The 13,823-nt window shown below is 35.8% G+C and overlaps 1 protein-coding gene across 3 annotated transcripts in view; it reads left to right on the top strand.

The window, feature by feature from the left end:
* ASIC5 (acid sensing ion channel subunit family member 5) overlaps positions 1-5,644 on the top strand; it is a 31,329-nt gene extending 25,685 nt beyond the window's left edge. For all 3 annotated transcript variants that reach the window (XM_032224694.1, XM_032224692.1, XM_032224691.1), the window contains exons 9-10: positions 4,219-4,310; positions 5,057-5,644. In XM_032224694.1, coding sequence (XP_032080585.1) covers positions 4,219-4,310; positions 5,057-5,247 — 283 coding nt within the window. In that variant the 3' untranslated portion in view covers positions 5,248-5,644. The remainder of the gene's footprint in view (positions 1-4,218; positions 4,311-5,056) is intronic.
* Positions 5,645-13,823: the final 8,179 nt, after the last annotated feature.

The following is a 13,823-nucleotide window of genomic DNA, read 5'->3' as shown; positions in this document are numbered from 1 at the left end:
GATTTAGTTTCACTCCTTGTGCAGCACCTGCTTAATCCTATTGGGTCTAGAAACTATGCAAAGCTTGGCTTGGTTAGTACTTTTGTAGGAGACAAAAGAAATAAGAAAGACCTGATAAAACTAATAGCAAATCAAGCATGTTCCAGAAAGTAGCTTGGATATAGTCATGCATTTACCAGGATTACTCAAGAACATTTTTAGGTTTAGGTTTAGGTTTATTCGATTTATATGCCGCCCTTCTCCCAAGGACTCAGGGCAGCGTACAACATTAAAAGAAACACATAATACAAGAGTTAAAAAGAAATTAAATAGGATAACCCAAACTCAATTAAAATTGACAATGACACATTTTTTTTAAAGAATTAAAATTAAAATTAACAGTAATCAATCATTTGATTTGTTTTGTTCAGGCGAGGCTGGCTTGCTGGAAAAGCCAACTTTTTAGGGCGCGTCGGAAGGACCAGAGGTCGGGGATTATACAAAGCTCCGGGGGCAGCTCATTCCAGAGGGAAGGCGCTCCCACAGAGAAGGCTCTCCCCCTGGGGGTCACTAGCCAACACTGTCTGGCCGACGGCATCCTGAGGAGGCCAACTCTGTGGGATCGCACTGGACAATGGGAGGCTACCGGTGGCAGTAGGTGGTCTCGCAGGTACCCTGGGCCTAAGCCATGGAGCGCTTTAAAGGTCATAATTAGTACCTTGAATCGCACCCGGAAGACAACCGGCAACTAGTGCAGGCCACCTAAAAGGCGTGTAACAGGGGAGACCTGGATGCCCCCATGACAACCTGCGCAGCTGCATTCTGGACCAGTTGAAGCTTCCGGGTACTCTTCAAGGGCAGCCCCATGTAGAGAGCGTTACAGTAGTCCAGGCGAGAAAGGACGAGGTCATGGATGACTGTGCACAGAGCATCCCGATCCAGAAAGGGGCGCAACTGACGTACCAGGCGAACATTTTACCTTTCTTTTAATATGAAAAATTGACTTTTTTTCATCTGTAGATAAAGACCCTTAAATCTTATCATGAAGTTGATGCCACCTGGCAGCTCTTTCTCAGTATGATCTGTCCCTGGATCTCTAATGGAAAAAGGAACTGGATGTAAATAAATGTTTTCAGCTGCTCCTTATTCTCTAGATCAGGGGTGTCAAACTCACAGCCTGTGGGCCGGATGTGTCACAGCCCAACCCCAATTTTAGCGAAGGGGGAAAAGTCATGATGTCACGTCATGACAACATGGTGCCGTGGGTTGACACCCCTGCTCTTGATATTATATACATATTGGTAATATTTTGGGCTAGTCTACATTTTTATTAGTCCCTGAAAGGACTACAGGCCAAACTGGTGTTTTTTTTTTTTGCCAAATTGTATTAGAATTATGTGCTTTGAAAGATGATATATTTAACTCTTTTCTCAGTTTAATCCCATTGTTGCATTCTTATTTACTGATATAACCCAAGAACTGTTAATTCTGCTAAAAGCAGAAAATCAAGTGCTGTGCAGATTATTGCATGATTGATTTAGGAGAAGAGAATCAGTGTGAAGATTCAGGGGTGGAAAAGATTGAAAACATCATTCTAGAAAAAGCATCCTGCTCTGTCATTGCTGTGATCGAAAGCTGTATTTGCTTTATATCAAAAACAGGAGTGCCATGGATCTTTTTTGCAGACTGAGTTTCCTATCAACATTTTTATTTAATTTATTCTGATATTTGATTGTCCACAAATGGAGCTCTATCTTGCAATTACTCAGTGAAGCTTGACAAAGGACAGGAAAATATTTCTGTTCCCAAGTACTTAACCAACATGAATCTAGCAAACATATTAATAAGCAAACATTATAAACATTATAAATGGTCATCTAATTGTCATCCATTGATTAAAAAAACAAAAGTAAAAAAGTAATATAGCTGTGAGCTATAGGTATAGAATATTAGCATATCTATTGTGGCAACAATCATAAAAATGGGGTCCATTAGCAAAGACATTAAGTAATTGTAAGACTGTTCTAAAGAGAAAATGTTACTTAAGAATGGAATTGTTGCATTAATGAATCCTGAATTTTCAGAACTAGGCAAAAAATAGGTAATTTCTTTTTTTTTTAATTTTAAAACTTTGTTAAATATCTTTCAAATTAAAAAGCAATATATAGTTCCAATAATTACAGCATTTCCATATCAATGTCATTCACATTAACATAGTTACTAACTGTATAGATTACTATACTATGGTAATTTACTATGGAAATAGGTAATTTCTTTATTATTTAAGAATCTACAGTCAAAGAACAAAACTGTTAAAATATAAAATATCTAGGCTAATTTGCTGGAACCTCCCTGTTGTGATTTGAATTTGAATTGTTTATAGATATTTTTTATCTCAGTTGCTTTCATAGGTTTTAAAATATTGTTTTAATGTACAGTGGTACCTTGGTACTCAAGTGCTCGAATTTAGTACTCAAAGCATTTTGATGTGAAAATTTTGTGCTGGTACTCAACTTTTGTTTGATGCCCAATGCACAAGCTAGAACTTTTTGGTGTCAACTGCCTTGTGACTCACTACATTTCCTTATGGGAAATATTTGTTTGGTCCTCATCTTTTTTGGTACTCATGACACCTCCCAGAACCAATTAACGATGAGTACCAAGGCACTACTGTATTTTTAGATTTAGATTGCTATGGCAGATGAATAGCCATGTAAATTGAACAAATACATATTGACATATATGCATATACTTTCAAGAGTATATAATTGACCATAATTTCAGCATTTGAATGCGCACGAACGCATGCACACACACACACACACACACACCCCTTAGGAAATATTATTAAATCTCTTGGTCACTGATGGCAAAACATCAAAAAGCAATAGAAACTTCATACTACCAATTCTCACTACACATAAAAAAATAAAATAAAATGTAATGGCTCTGAATTCAAAATTTAGAAAAACTATTAGTTTGGAATTAGAAATATATAATTCTTTCATTTTAATAACCAATTTTAACAGAATAATATTCAAAGCCTGCCAGATAGCTTTCATTTTAATTAAAATCCTCAATTGATTGGATTAGGCATCTCCCTCTCTCCCTCCCTGCCTCTCTCTTCCTCTCCCTCCCTCCCTCCCTCCCTCTCTCTCCCCCTCCCTCTGTCTTCCAACTTATATTAACTAAGCCCATCAGCCTCAGGAACATATTATAATTATTTCACTGATGATTTGATTTCTGATGCCAGAGTAGGGAGGAATATGTGAGATTTGCCTTCTCATTCCAAAACCTGCTTTATTTTGATGATATATGCCTTGATTGGGTTAATATGAAGAAGCTGATCCATCTAGGCATCAAAATGTCTTAGGTTGATGATGTAAAACAGCAGCAGCAACAATTTCCTAGTCCAAATTATTTGTCTACTTTTTCTCACAATTCGGAGACTTATTGTGATCTGAAAAACTGGGTATAAGAAGCCACTGAAACGTAAAAGGTTTCATTCAATGAACATGAATTTGGCAAACTCCAATGGACAGTAGAGGATAGGGACATATTCCGTGCCCTCTATAGGGTCACAAAGAGTCAAATACAACTTACTGACCAAACAACAAATACATTACAGCAGTGGTGGGTTTCAAAAATTGTTCGAACCTACTCTGTGGGTGTGGCCTCCTTTGTGGGAGTGGCTTGACGCCCATGTGACCGGATGGAAGTGGCTTGACGCCCATGTGACCAGATATAAAGATGCCGACGACACTTGTCAGAACCACCTTAAATTACCTCACACATAGCACTGACATGCATAAGAATATGATGTAAACTTGTTTTTTAAAAGGCATCTTTGGTTTGCGTTAAAATAACTTCAACACACACAATGTTCTGATTGCACCACAAACGCAGTAGTCATCCTTACCTTTCACAGAGGCACTGAGTTTTATAAATATGAGCATGATAGTGTAGAATAATCATATCCAAGGACCAGTGGTGGGTTTCAAATTTTTTTGGAACCTCTTCTGTAGGTGTGGCCTGCTTTCCAGGTCCACTGGTGGAACCTCTTCTAACCGGTTTGGTAGATTTGACGAACCGGCTCTACTGAATAGATGCGAACTGGTAGGAACCCACCTCTGCATTACAGGTAAAGTGTTTGGTCGGCTATTAATTGACTTTTTTTCTATCTGTAGAAAGAAAGGCATAGCTAAATTGATAACAACACAGTATCTTTATAACCCTTAGGAATAATCTTGTATATATTGACATTAAATACCACAATTTGAATTACAAAATGACCCAGCAACAGAAGGCACTGAGTGTATCAGAACTGTTAGGTAAGTCGTCTATAATTACATTTTAGATCTGGTATTGCTAGTTCAGATAAGGCTGAATAATATGTAATTAGCTTTATGGTTCTTATTTTATTTCAATTTGCTTATAATCAACTCTAATATAAAAATAGATGAAAATATAAGGATGGGCGAAATATATAAAATCTACGGGCCTATGGTGAATATGTTTTTATCACGTTTTGGTCTCATTAACATCAAATATGTTCATAGGACTGAGGGGCCAGTATCATATCTCCATGTTAGATACTATGTCAATATGGAGAAAATGGTCAGCTGACATGCATTTTCATTCTGAACTATAAATTTAACACAGTATATTCTGTGCAATAGCAATAGCAATAGCAGTTAGACTTATATACCGCTTCATAGGGTTTTCAGCCCTCTCTAAGCGGTTTACAGACTCAGCATATTGCCCCCAACAATCCGGGTCCTCATTTTACCCACCTCGGAAGGGTGGAAGGCTGAGTCAACCCTGAGCCGGTGAGATTTGAACAGCCGAACTGCAGAACTGCAGTCAGCTGAAGTAGCCTGCAGTGCTGCATTTAACCACTGTGCCACCTCGGCTCTTACATGCACATGAGATCAAGTTGTTAATATATAGTATTAACATATATAGTAATATATAGTATTAAATTATATTGACTCCAATATGAAGTTATTTCTGACTAAATAAGGATAGAGTTGCAGTTAAAAACACTAGATGAATAAATTTGTTGCTTTTGTTACAGCTGATATTGGTGGTCAGCTGGGCTTATTTTGTGGAGCCAGTATGATTACCATCATTGAAATTATCGAATATCTGTTCACCAATTTCTATTGGATGTGTGTTTTCCTTCTACTAAAAGCACCAAAATTGCCTGATTGGAACGCTTCAAATCAGAATGAACAAACAGACAAGAGAAGAATACAAGAATGCTAATACCTTGCAGAAAACAAATCAAAAGTGACGTCCCTTTCTTTCTGTGTATACAGGGCATTTATTTTTAACATCTATCTTTGTTACTAGTATCATTACTCATTTTTATTAGGCTAGTAGAAAGACCACTTTATGGACCAATCTGGACAGAGTAACTAATAGTTATCTATCTTTTGTTAACTTATTACATGATACTTCGAAAATGATCCAGAAATTTCAGCTGATGTGGAACAACAGCCAGTAAAAATGCTGGTCACTACAATCCCATTAGGGTTTGAGTTGGCAATCTGTTGCCATTATCAAAGTATTGTTTTAATGTTCAAATTGTTCAAGAAGATCTTATTCCAGTGTTTCTCAACCTTGGCAACTTTAAGTCCTGTGGACTTCAACTGCTAGAATCCCCCAGCCAGCAGAGCTGGCTGGGGAATTCTGGGAGTTGAAGTCCATAGGACTTAAAGTCGCTAAGGTCGAGAAACACTGTCTTATTCTATATAGCTGGTAGCAACATTCCCCCCACCCCAAATTTCTCAAACTGTAGTTACAATTTAGTACTCATCCCTCTCAATTACTAAGATGTGGTAGCTGCAATGGAGAGACTTTTTCAGTTATAACCTCATTTCGCTGAAAAATGCCTGCTGCCGAAGGGATTTTTTTTCCAAACTTGCATTATAATCTTTTCAACAGCAAATGAAAGATTTGGACATGGTTTAATGATTTATGATCTGTCTGTGGTCCTAATGTTGCTTTATTGATATGTTTATATACTTTTTAGCTTCAAGTGATCATTTATATTATTGCATAGTTATATAGTTTGTGTTTTCCTTATCTTTCTTTACCTTAAGTATTTAATTCATATTTTTATATCACTGGGGGGGAAAAAGGTCTTTAGGCAGTTTTATTGAATAGTGATTAGATAGGATGTGGTTAGTGTACGGTTAAGCAAGTCATGTGAATATAAGAAAAGGATCAAGTAAACTTTGATTAACCCTGATTAAGTGGATCATGTACATACAACCACTATGTGAGTTTGCATAATAATCTGTGACTGTAAGATTGTTAAGACTTCTATCTAATATATTTTTTTGGGGTTCGGAACATGTAGATTAAATTTGGTTCATTTCCACATATTAATTTCTTTATATTTTTTAAAACAAGAACATGTATACTTGTACTTTGGGTAGAACTTTTCCTTAAATATGCATTTTGTATTCATTTATTTCTCCAAAATGAATTTATTTTAATACATTTGTTTTCTAAAGCAATTAATTACTACAAACATATGTCTTTTGCGCTGACATCCACATGTGTCTTTATGCAGTTGCACATAATAACATCTGACTAAAGAACTTCATTGGTGACAAGGATGTTTATTAAGCATCATTTAACATAAACAGTAGGTACTCTAGATGCACTCATTTTCACAGACTAGAAAAGGAAAATATGCAGTTAAATGAAGTAGATTTAAGTATCTCTAATTACAGTGTATTGCCAGCAGATGTCCTACTCATCTTTCTCTTTTAATTCCTAGTATTTTTTTTAAAGCATGACACAATGTAGAAATGACTTTTATTGATGTATGGAATCAATGAAATATGGAAATTCATTCTGCTAGTTCCACCAGAACAGCTAATAGAGGTAGTTTTTTTTAAAAAAAATTAAATTTTTTATTTCTCATATATACATTCACAATTATATGATCTCATAACTGTTATTAATAATATGTATTTGTAACAATTTTTCTCCCCTACAGTTGACAATATACAACAATCCTACTTCTTCTTCCTTCCTTCCCTCCTTCCTTCCCCCTTCCCTCCCTCCTTTCTTCTCTCCTTCTCTCCTTCCCTCCTTCCTTCCCTCCCTCCTTTCTTCTCTCCTTCTCTCCTTCCTTTCCTCCTTCCTTCCCCCCTTCCTTCTCTCCTTCCTTCCCTCCTTTCTTCTCTCCTTCTCTCCTTCCTTCTCTCCTTCTCTCCTTCCCTCCTTCCTTCTCTCCTTCTCTCCTTCCCTCCTTCCTTCCTTCCCTCCTTGCTTCCCTCCTTCCTTCCCTCCTTCCTTCCCCCCTTTCTTCTCTTTCTTCTCTCCTTCCTTCCTTCCAATAGAGGTAGTTCTTGTTTGACATTGATATAAACTGATGGTGCATTTGTACTGAAATACTTTCTGGCTGCTTCATGTCAAAGTGATATTTTGATCCTTAAGAAAAAGGACCTATTGGAATTCTTAGTTTTAAAAAGAAAAACGACAACTAAGGATACATGTGATAGGGATTATAAAATTATAAATACTTATACATAGTGGGGTAAAAATTGCAATTATTTCTACCAGGACTTGTTGCATAAAACAAAGTCACATCCGAGGCTTATTCATGGGGCACTGAAGATCTCAACAAGGATATTTTGCTTCAGAGGCAGTAGAAGTGCCTCTTCAAAGTGATTTTGTAAAGCAAAACTGTTCCTCCTTTCTTATCAGCAGAAAAGTCAAATGGTTACACTTTGAGACAGACTGGCTCTGCCTTGACTTTTGCTAAGCCATAAATTGAGTGTTAGCAGATTTAGGACAAGAAAATAAATTATATTTTATTGTGGAAAGGTTTTACATGTAATAGTTCGAGTCCCTTGGTCAGTTTGCAAACTGGACTGCTTAGAAACTGGTTTCTGAAGCGGAGGTGGGTTGCTTCCGGATCAGCCAAACCGGTAGTAGCGGCGGCGGGAAGCTCCACTCACCCATCCGGACGCTTCTGCCCATGTGCAGAAGCATCGCATGTGAGCGAACCAGTAGTAAAAAATATGGAAACCCACTACTGTTCTGAAGGTAAGACAATGGCCACTACCTTAGGTGAGTTAAAAGAATTTATACAAATTCAGGAAGGAAGACAGGTTCATAATAACTCAAAGGAAATATAATTGAGACAGTGAGTTTCTAATATGAAGCAAAAGAAAAAAAACAATTGTCTTTTTACAAGTTTCTCAAAAGCAGCTAACTGGTCATTGTGGAAATAAGAAACTGGACCAGATGGACTGCAAATCTCAACTAGCCTGGGTGTTGGTGTGTTTAACACTGCAAACTGTTAATATATCTTAAAATATTATTTGTAATTATGTATATATATATATACAATTATGTATATATATATATATATATATATATATATATATATATATATATATATATATATATATACAATTATGTAAATATATATATATATATATATATATATAATATATAATATATATATATATATATATATATATATATATATTTAAGCTAACTAGTACATACCATAGCTTTTAAATGCTAAATTGTTTTTTTTGCTCAGTTTAGAAAATAATTACTGTATCTTGTTAAATTGTAATGCAACCTATAGAAATGTGTCCACCACTTTATTTAATAAAGTAAAACCGGGGGTGGGGGTGGCAGAAACGTTTTAGAAGCTCACAAATAGTGTGGAAAATAAAGATACTACTTCTATCCACTCTTACTGGATATTTACTGGAAAGGGCTGTACCAGGGGTTCAGGCGGTTTGCGGCAGTCCCCGCGAACCGGTTGGTCGGCGAACCCGGAAGTAAGTAACTTCCGGGAACGCTGGAGGATCCACCCGCCCACCCGCGTTTCTTACCCGGTTTTGATGAGTTCTGCGCTTCCACGCATGCGCAGAACGCATACAGCGCCTGCGCGATCCTCCAGGAGCAGCTGGAGCATCGCACAGGCGCTAGTACGCATGTGTGCACTGCGCGCGTGCACGAGGACGCCACCAGCCCCGTTCCAGCCGAACCGGTTGGAACGGGGCGAGAAACCCACCCCTGGGCTGTACCCTGATGCAGAGAGATATTCGCTCCTCCCACTTGCAGATACTGATGAAGCAACATCAGTATCTGATGCTTGGCATTCGTCCCAACTCTGAGAAGTCCTAAACATCTGGAGAGAAGGCTGATATAAACAATAGCAGAATTGTTATTTGAAATAAGAACTGTAATCTCTATTTTTTTATAGAAGGGTCTGCAAACAATCTAATAAAGTTAGTAATGGTGTGAGAACAAAAGTCTTGGTTTTCTTTTGTTGATAACAACTGATCAATTCAGCATTCTCTGGAATTCAGTTGTGTAAACAGTTTAAACAAAATGCATGAATTATATATTGAAACTCATGAATAATTAGAGACAGCATTTGAAGATTCAGAGAACCTCATGTTCAATGGTGTTTCTTACCGTAGTTACTCAATCTAACTCTGTTTGTCTAGCTTTCTGTGTGTGTGAGAGAGAGGGAGGGAGGGACATTGTCCATTCCTGGACAATGCATTTTTATTGCCAAGATTTCAGGATTTCCCGTTGCTTCTTCCTAGGCCGAGAAAGAATGATTGTCCAAAGGTCACCCAGCTGACTTTGTGTCTAAAGCAAGACTAGAATTTACAGTCTCCTGGTTTCCAGCTTAACACCTTAACCACTATATTCCCACTCATTCAGGCATGGCATACCAAGTGCTTCCCTTCTAAAATTCAAACAGACAACCGAAATAGATGTTCCAAATACCTCAACAGCAGGATCTACGATGGAGTCCTTGGTGCTCCTTGAGCTTAGTTGTTAGCTTGCAGATGTTTCATTACTTAACCAGATAACATTATCAGTGCTAGCGAATGTGTGGTTTGCTCCGTTTATATACAGTAGTTTGCCATGCCAGCATTGATGGAGGTGTGGTTTGTTCCTTGATAGTTCCTTGATTAGTGTTTTTTTGTTTTATTTGTCTGGTGTTAATTTAGGTGCAGCCTGCTGGAAAGCATATGTTCTGGTCTTTTTGTTTCCTTACATTTGTATAGAATAATATTTATTGTACTAATTTTATTGTATCACTGTTTTATCAATATTTATTGTAATGTATATAGTAACATTTTATGGTAATGTATTGTAATAATATTTTTGTTGCATTAGTTTTAGATTAGAATTGATTCATGAAGGAAAAGATAACAGCAGATAAGATGTAAAACAAACGTCTCTGACAAAAGCCTACTTAAATGGTTTTATATAAAAAGAGTGCAAAGTCCAAATTCAGTTCAAGAGTAAGGAGAGATCAAAATTTCATAGCAGAAGCCTCCACCATATGTGGCAGTAGTGAGATTCAGCCAGTTCGCACCTATTCGGGAGAACCGGTTGTTTCTCAACAGTTTGGAGAACCAGTTCTTGGAAGAAATCTCCTTTTGTTTTTTTACACTTTACAGGGCTAATCCTGTAAGCAAGGCAGAAAAGCAACATTCTGGTGTTTTTTCTAGCCTAATCTTTATTGCCCTGCTTACAGAAACTGCCTCTCCGGTTAACCCTTATTACATTGTCACAGTTAAGGCGAAGTGCCCATCGACCTGAGTGACGTTGAGTTGGCCATGCCCACCCAGTCACATGACTACTGAGCCCCGCCTACCCTGCTGGTCATTAGGGCAGAGAATCGGTTGTTAAATTATTTGAATCCCACCACTGATATGCGGATAGAGTTTTCAACAGAATAACAGAGTTAGAAGAGATGAAGTCCAACCCCCTGCTCAAGCAGGAAACCGTATATCATTTCAGACAAATAATTGTCCAATCTCTTCTTAAAAACCTCCACTGTTAGAATACCCACAACTTCTGGAAACAAGTCGTTCCACTGATTAATTGTTCTAACTGCTAAGATACCTAAAACTTTCTTTGAATGTTACCTTTCAATAGGCATTTTGCTAACCATAAAAATCATTCTTGTTTATGGAAGATACTGTAGTAAATTTTAAAATCTTTCAATGAATCAGTTATTCATTACAATGTTATATAATACTTTGTTTTACAGGAAATAGATTTTAATGTTTTGATTTATATGTGCAATTTTGATTGCCAGATACATGCCTTTATTTATCCGAAGCCATAGGGAAAGAAAAATATTGTGTAGGCCAGGAGGAAAGAATGAACAATACTCTGAGCAAAATAAAAACAACTATTTCTGTTTCTCTAAACTTATAAATATGAAACCAGATATTTTTGTGCTGTCACTTCCAATTATTTTGGTTTTGTGTAGTTGCAGAAAAATGGACTTCTCAGGGATGTCAGGAGATTATACAAAATCAATCAGGATTGTTTTCTTGCTGTGCAGTGTTAGGGAATAAAATATATTGTTCACTTCTTTTTAGACATTTACACTGTTTTATAGAGATATTATGAATGCTTCATAAACAGCAAATAAAATAATACAAAATCAAAATAAATATCAAAATCAAAACAAAACTTCTGTGGTTTGTATAACATCTTAAAAGCATCCTAGTGAATGAAATAAAAATCCAAGATTCAATTCATTTTGGACAGGGAACTAAATGAGTGCTTACACAAAAATCTAGAGTGATCGTAATAGTTCAACAATATCTAAACTAGAAGAGAACCATATGCTAAGATGAAGCTTTTTCCCCTTCCTTCCTTCCTTCCTTCCTTCCTTCTTTCTTTCCTTTCTTCCTATCTTGTAGGTTCATTTTCCCTATTTAATATAGTGCTGCACACAAAAATAATTGAAAACATACAGTTGTGCTTGCAAAATCCGCAAATTTTCTAACAGCGATAGCTGTACGATAAAGGAAAAGTCTGCTCAAAGATTGTGAATTCTTCCTTGCTGGAGATATTTAAACAGAGCCTGGGATGTGGTAGTAGTGAACTCTTGCACTGGGAAAGAGTTGGGTGACGATTTCCAAGATCTGTCAACTCTTAACTTCTGTGATTCTTTAGATCAGAGCACATCAGACTGAAAGCTCCTATTAGGTTTTTTATTTGATTTGCTGTTGGAATCTTAATAGGAAACTGATGTGCACAAAAGCAGTTGAAGAAAATATAAATTATGATATGCTGAACATGTATAAGATTTAATATAGATCTATTGCTATAATACAAAACTTTTGTAAATGAATGAGATTATTTAATTATTGCAGTTGTGCTGTATTCCTAATGCTCCTGTCTCCTAATTTGCTTACAACAACCTTATGAGGCAGGACTAAAATTGAGAGAGACTGACCTAAAGTAATCCAGATAGCTTTCCTATTTATTCTAATATACAATATCTGCACGTCTTAAAATTGGTTTTGTTCTCCATCTTGATGTTTGTGTGTGTGTGTGTGTGTGTGTGTGTGTTCCCATCCATCTGTTGATTAAATAAGTTATTATAAAAATGAATATTACTGTAAGAATACATGTATGTTCTCCAATGGATTCAATTATTATTATTTGGTTGTGAGCCGCCCTGAGTCCCTTCGGGGAACAGGGCGGCATAGAAATATAATAAACTCAAACTCAACTCAACTATTATTGAGATTACATTTTGTTTTCTGTTTCTCTATGGAAACCAAGATATTTTGTTTAAAAAACCATTGTGGTCATAATTAATGGTTAATTGTTTTTAGGTGTTTTTTTAAACTACAAAATTAGCAAATTATTCTTGACCTTTTCAAATATTATGATTAAAGCTTGGTTTCTATTTACTCACAGTTCTTTAGTATTTCTAGCCTTAAATATGTATTTGGAAAAGTAAGGATGAAAGTATAATGTTCATCACTTAAACCTACATTTGATAAATCTTTTTTAAAAGCATTAGTACTTCATATTTTTCAATTGTTTTAAAACTAAATTATTGCAAGAAATTGGATTTTTGAAAATTGCAGAAATGTAATATAACCAATTAAACATTTTTTTAAAAAATATACCGCCCCCCCAATGCATTAGCTGTGTATAAAACCTCTGAATCACTTATGTTTTGGATTATTCTAATCAATAGTATTTAAAAGATAGTTAATGAATATTGTTAATGAACATTATTTGCTGGTACTTTAGAATAAAGAGTGATAACTTCTCAGTTATCATTTATAACTGAGTGTGAGATTAATTTAAGATTTATTTTTATATTTACAATATTGGAGATTTCAGCAAATGTAGCTAAATTGGGGACTAGCAGTTTTGTACTATGAAAAAGTAACATCACACTGGATTTAGTCTTAACAAAAGACTAAATTTTTACTTGCTTTCTTTAAAATCTGACAATATAAAACATACATATTTGGGGCTTTTGTTTGTCTTTTTCTTTCCTTTTGCTATGCTTTCCTCCTCTTTAGTGTTTTCCTGTTTTGCTCCTTTTAAATATTAAATTAAAAATAATTAAAAAGATTCAAATACACTGGATGACACCATTACAGCATTACATTAACAGTAAAAAGTAAAACTTTTGGGGAAATGAAGATCAGTAGTTGGGATTTTTCTTTCTTTCACTTTTGCTATTTTAATTGTTCTATTTCTGCCTGATATCTTTACATCATCTACTGTTGAAAATAAACTGAATGTGGTTTTCCTTAGAACTTCTTAAAGCAGAGAGGAAATGGTTTCAAAAACAGAGGCAGATAAGGGAGTGATATTTGCCATTTTAAACATTTCTTTCCAAATTTACACTGTTATACGAGGAGACTAAATGACTTAAGGACAAGTAATAATTCAAGCACATTGTTAATTTATATATTTATAAACAATACTGTATATTAGAATAATCCAATCTGCCCTTCGGTTCTAATTGCAATTGAGGGGTTTTAGATTTTAGCTTGAGACAT

The sequence above is a fragment of the Thamnophis elegans genome, chromosome 9, assembly GCF_009769535.1.
Source record: "Thamnophis elegans isolate rThaEle1 chromosome 9, rThaEle1.pri, whole genome shotgun sequence".
Lineage (NCBI taxonomy): Eukaryota > Metazoa > Chordata > Lepidosauria > Squamata > Colubridae > Thamnophis > Thamnophis elegans.
This window is presented reverse-complemented; position numbering and strand designations above follow the sequence as displayed.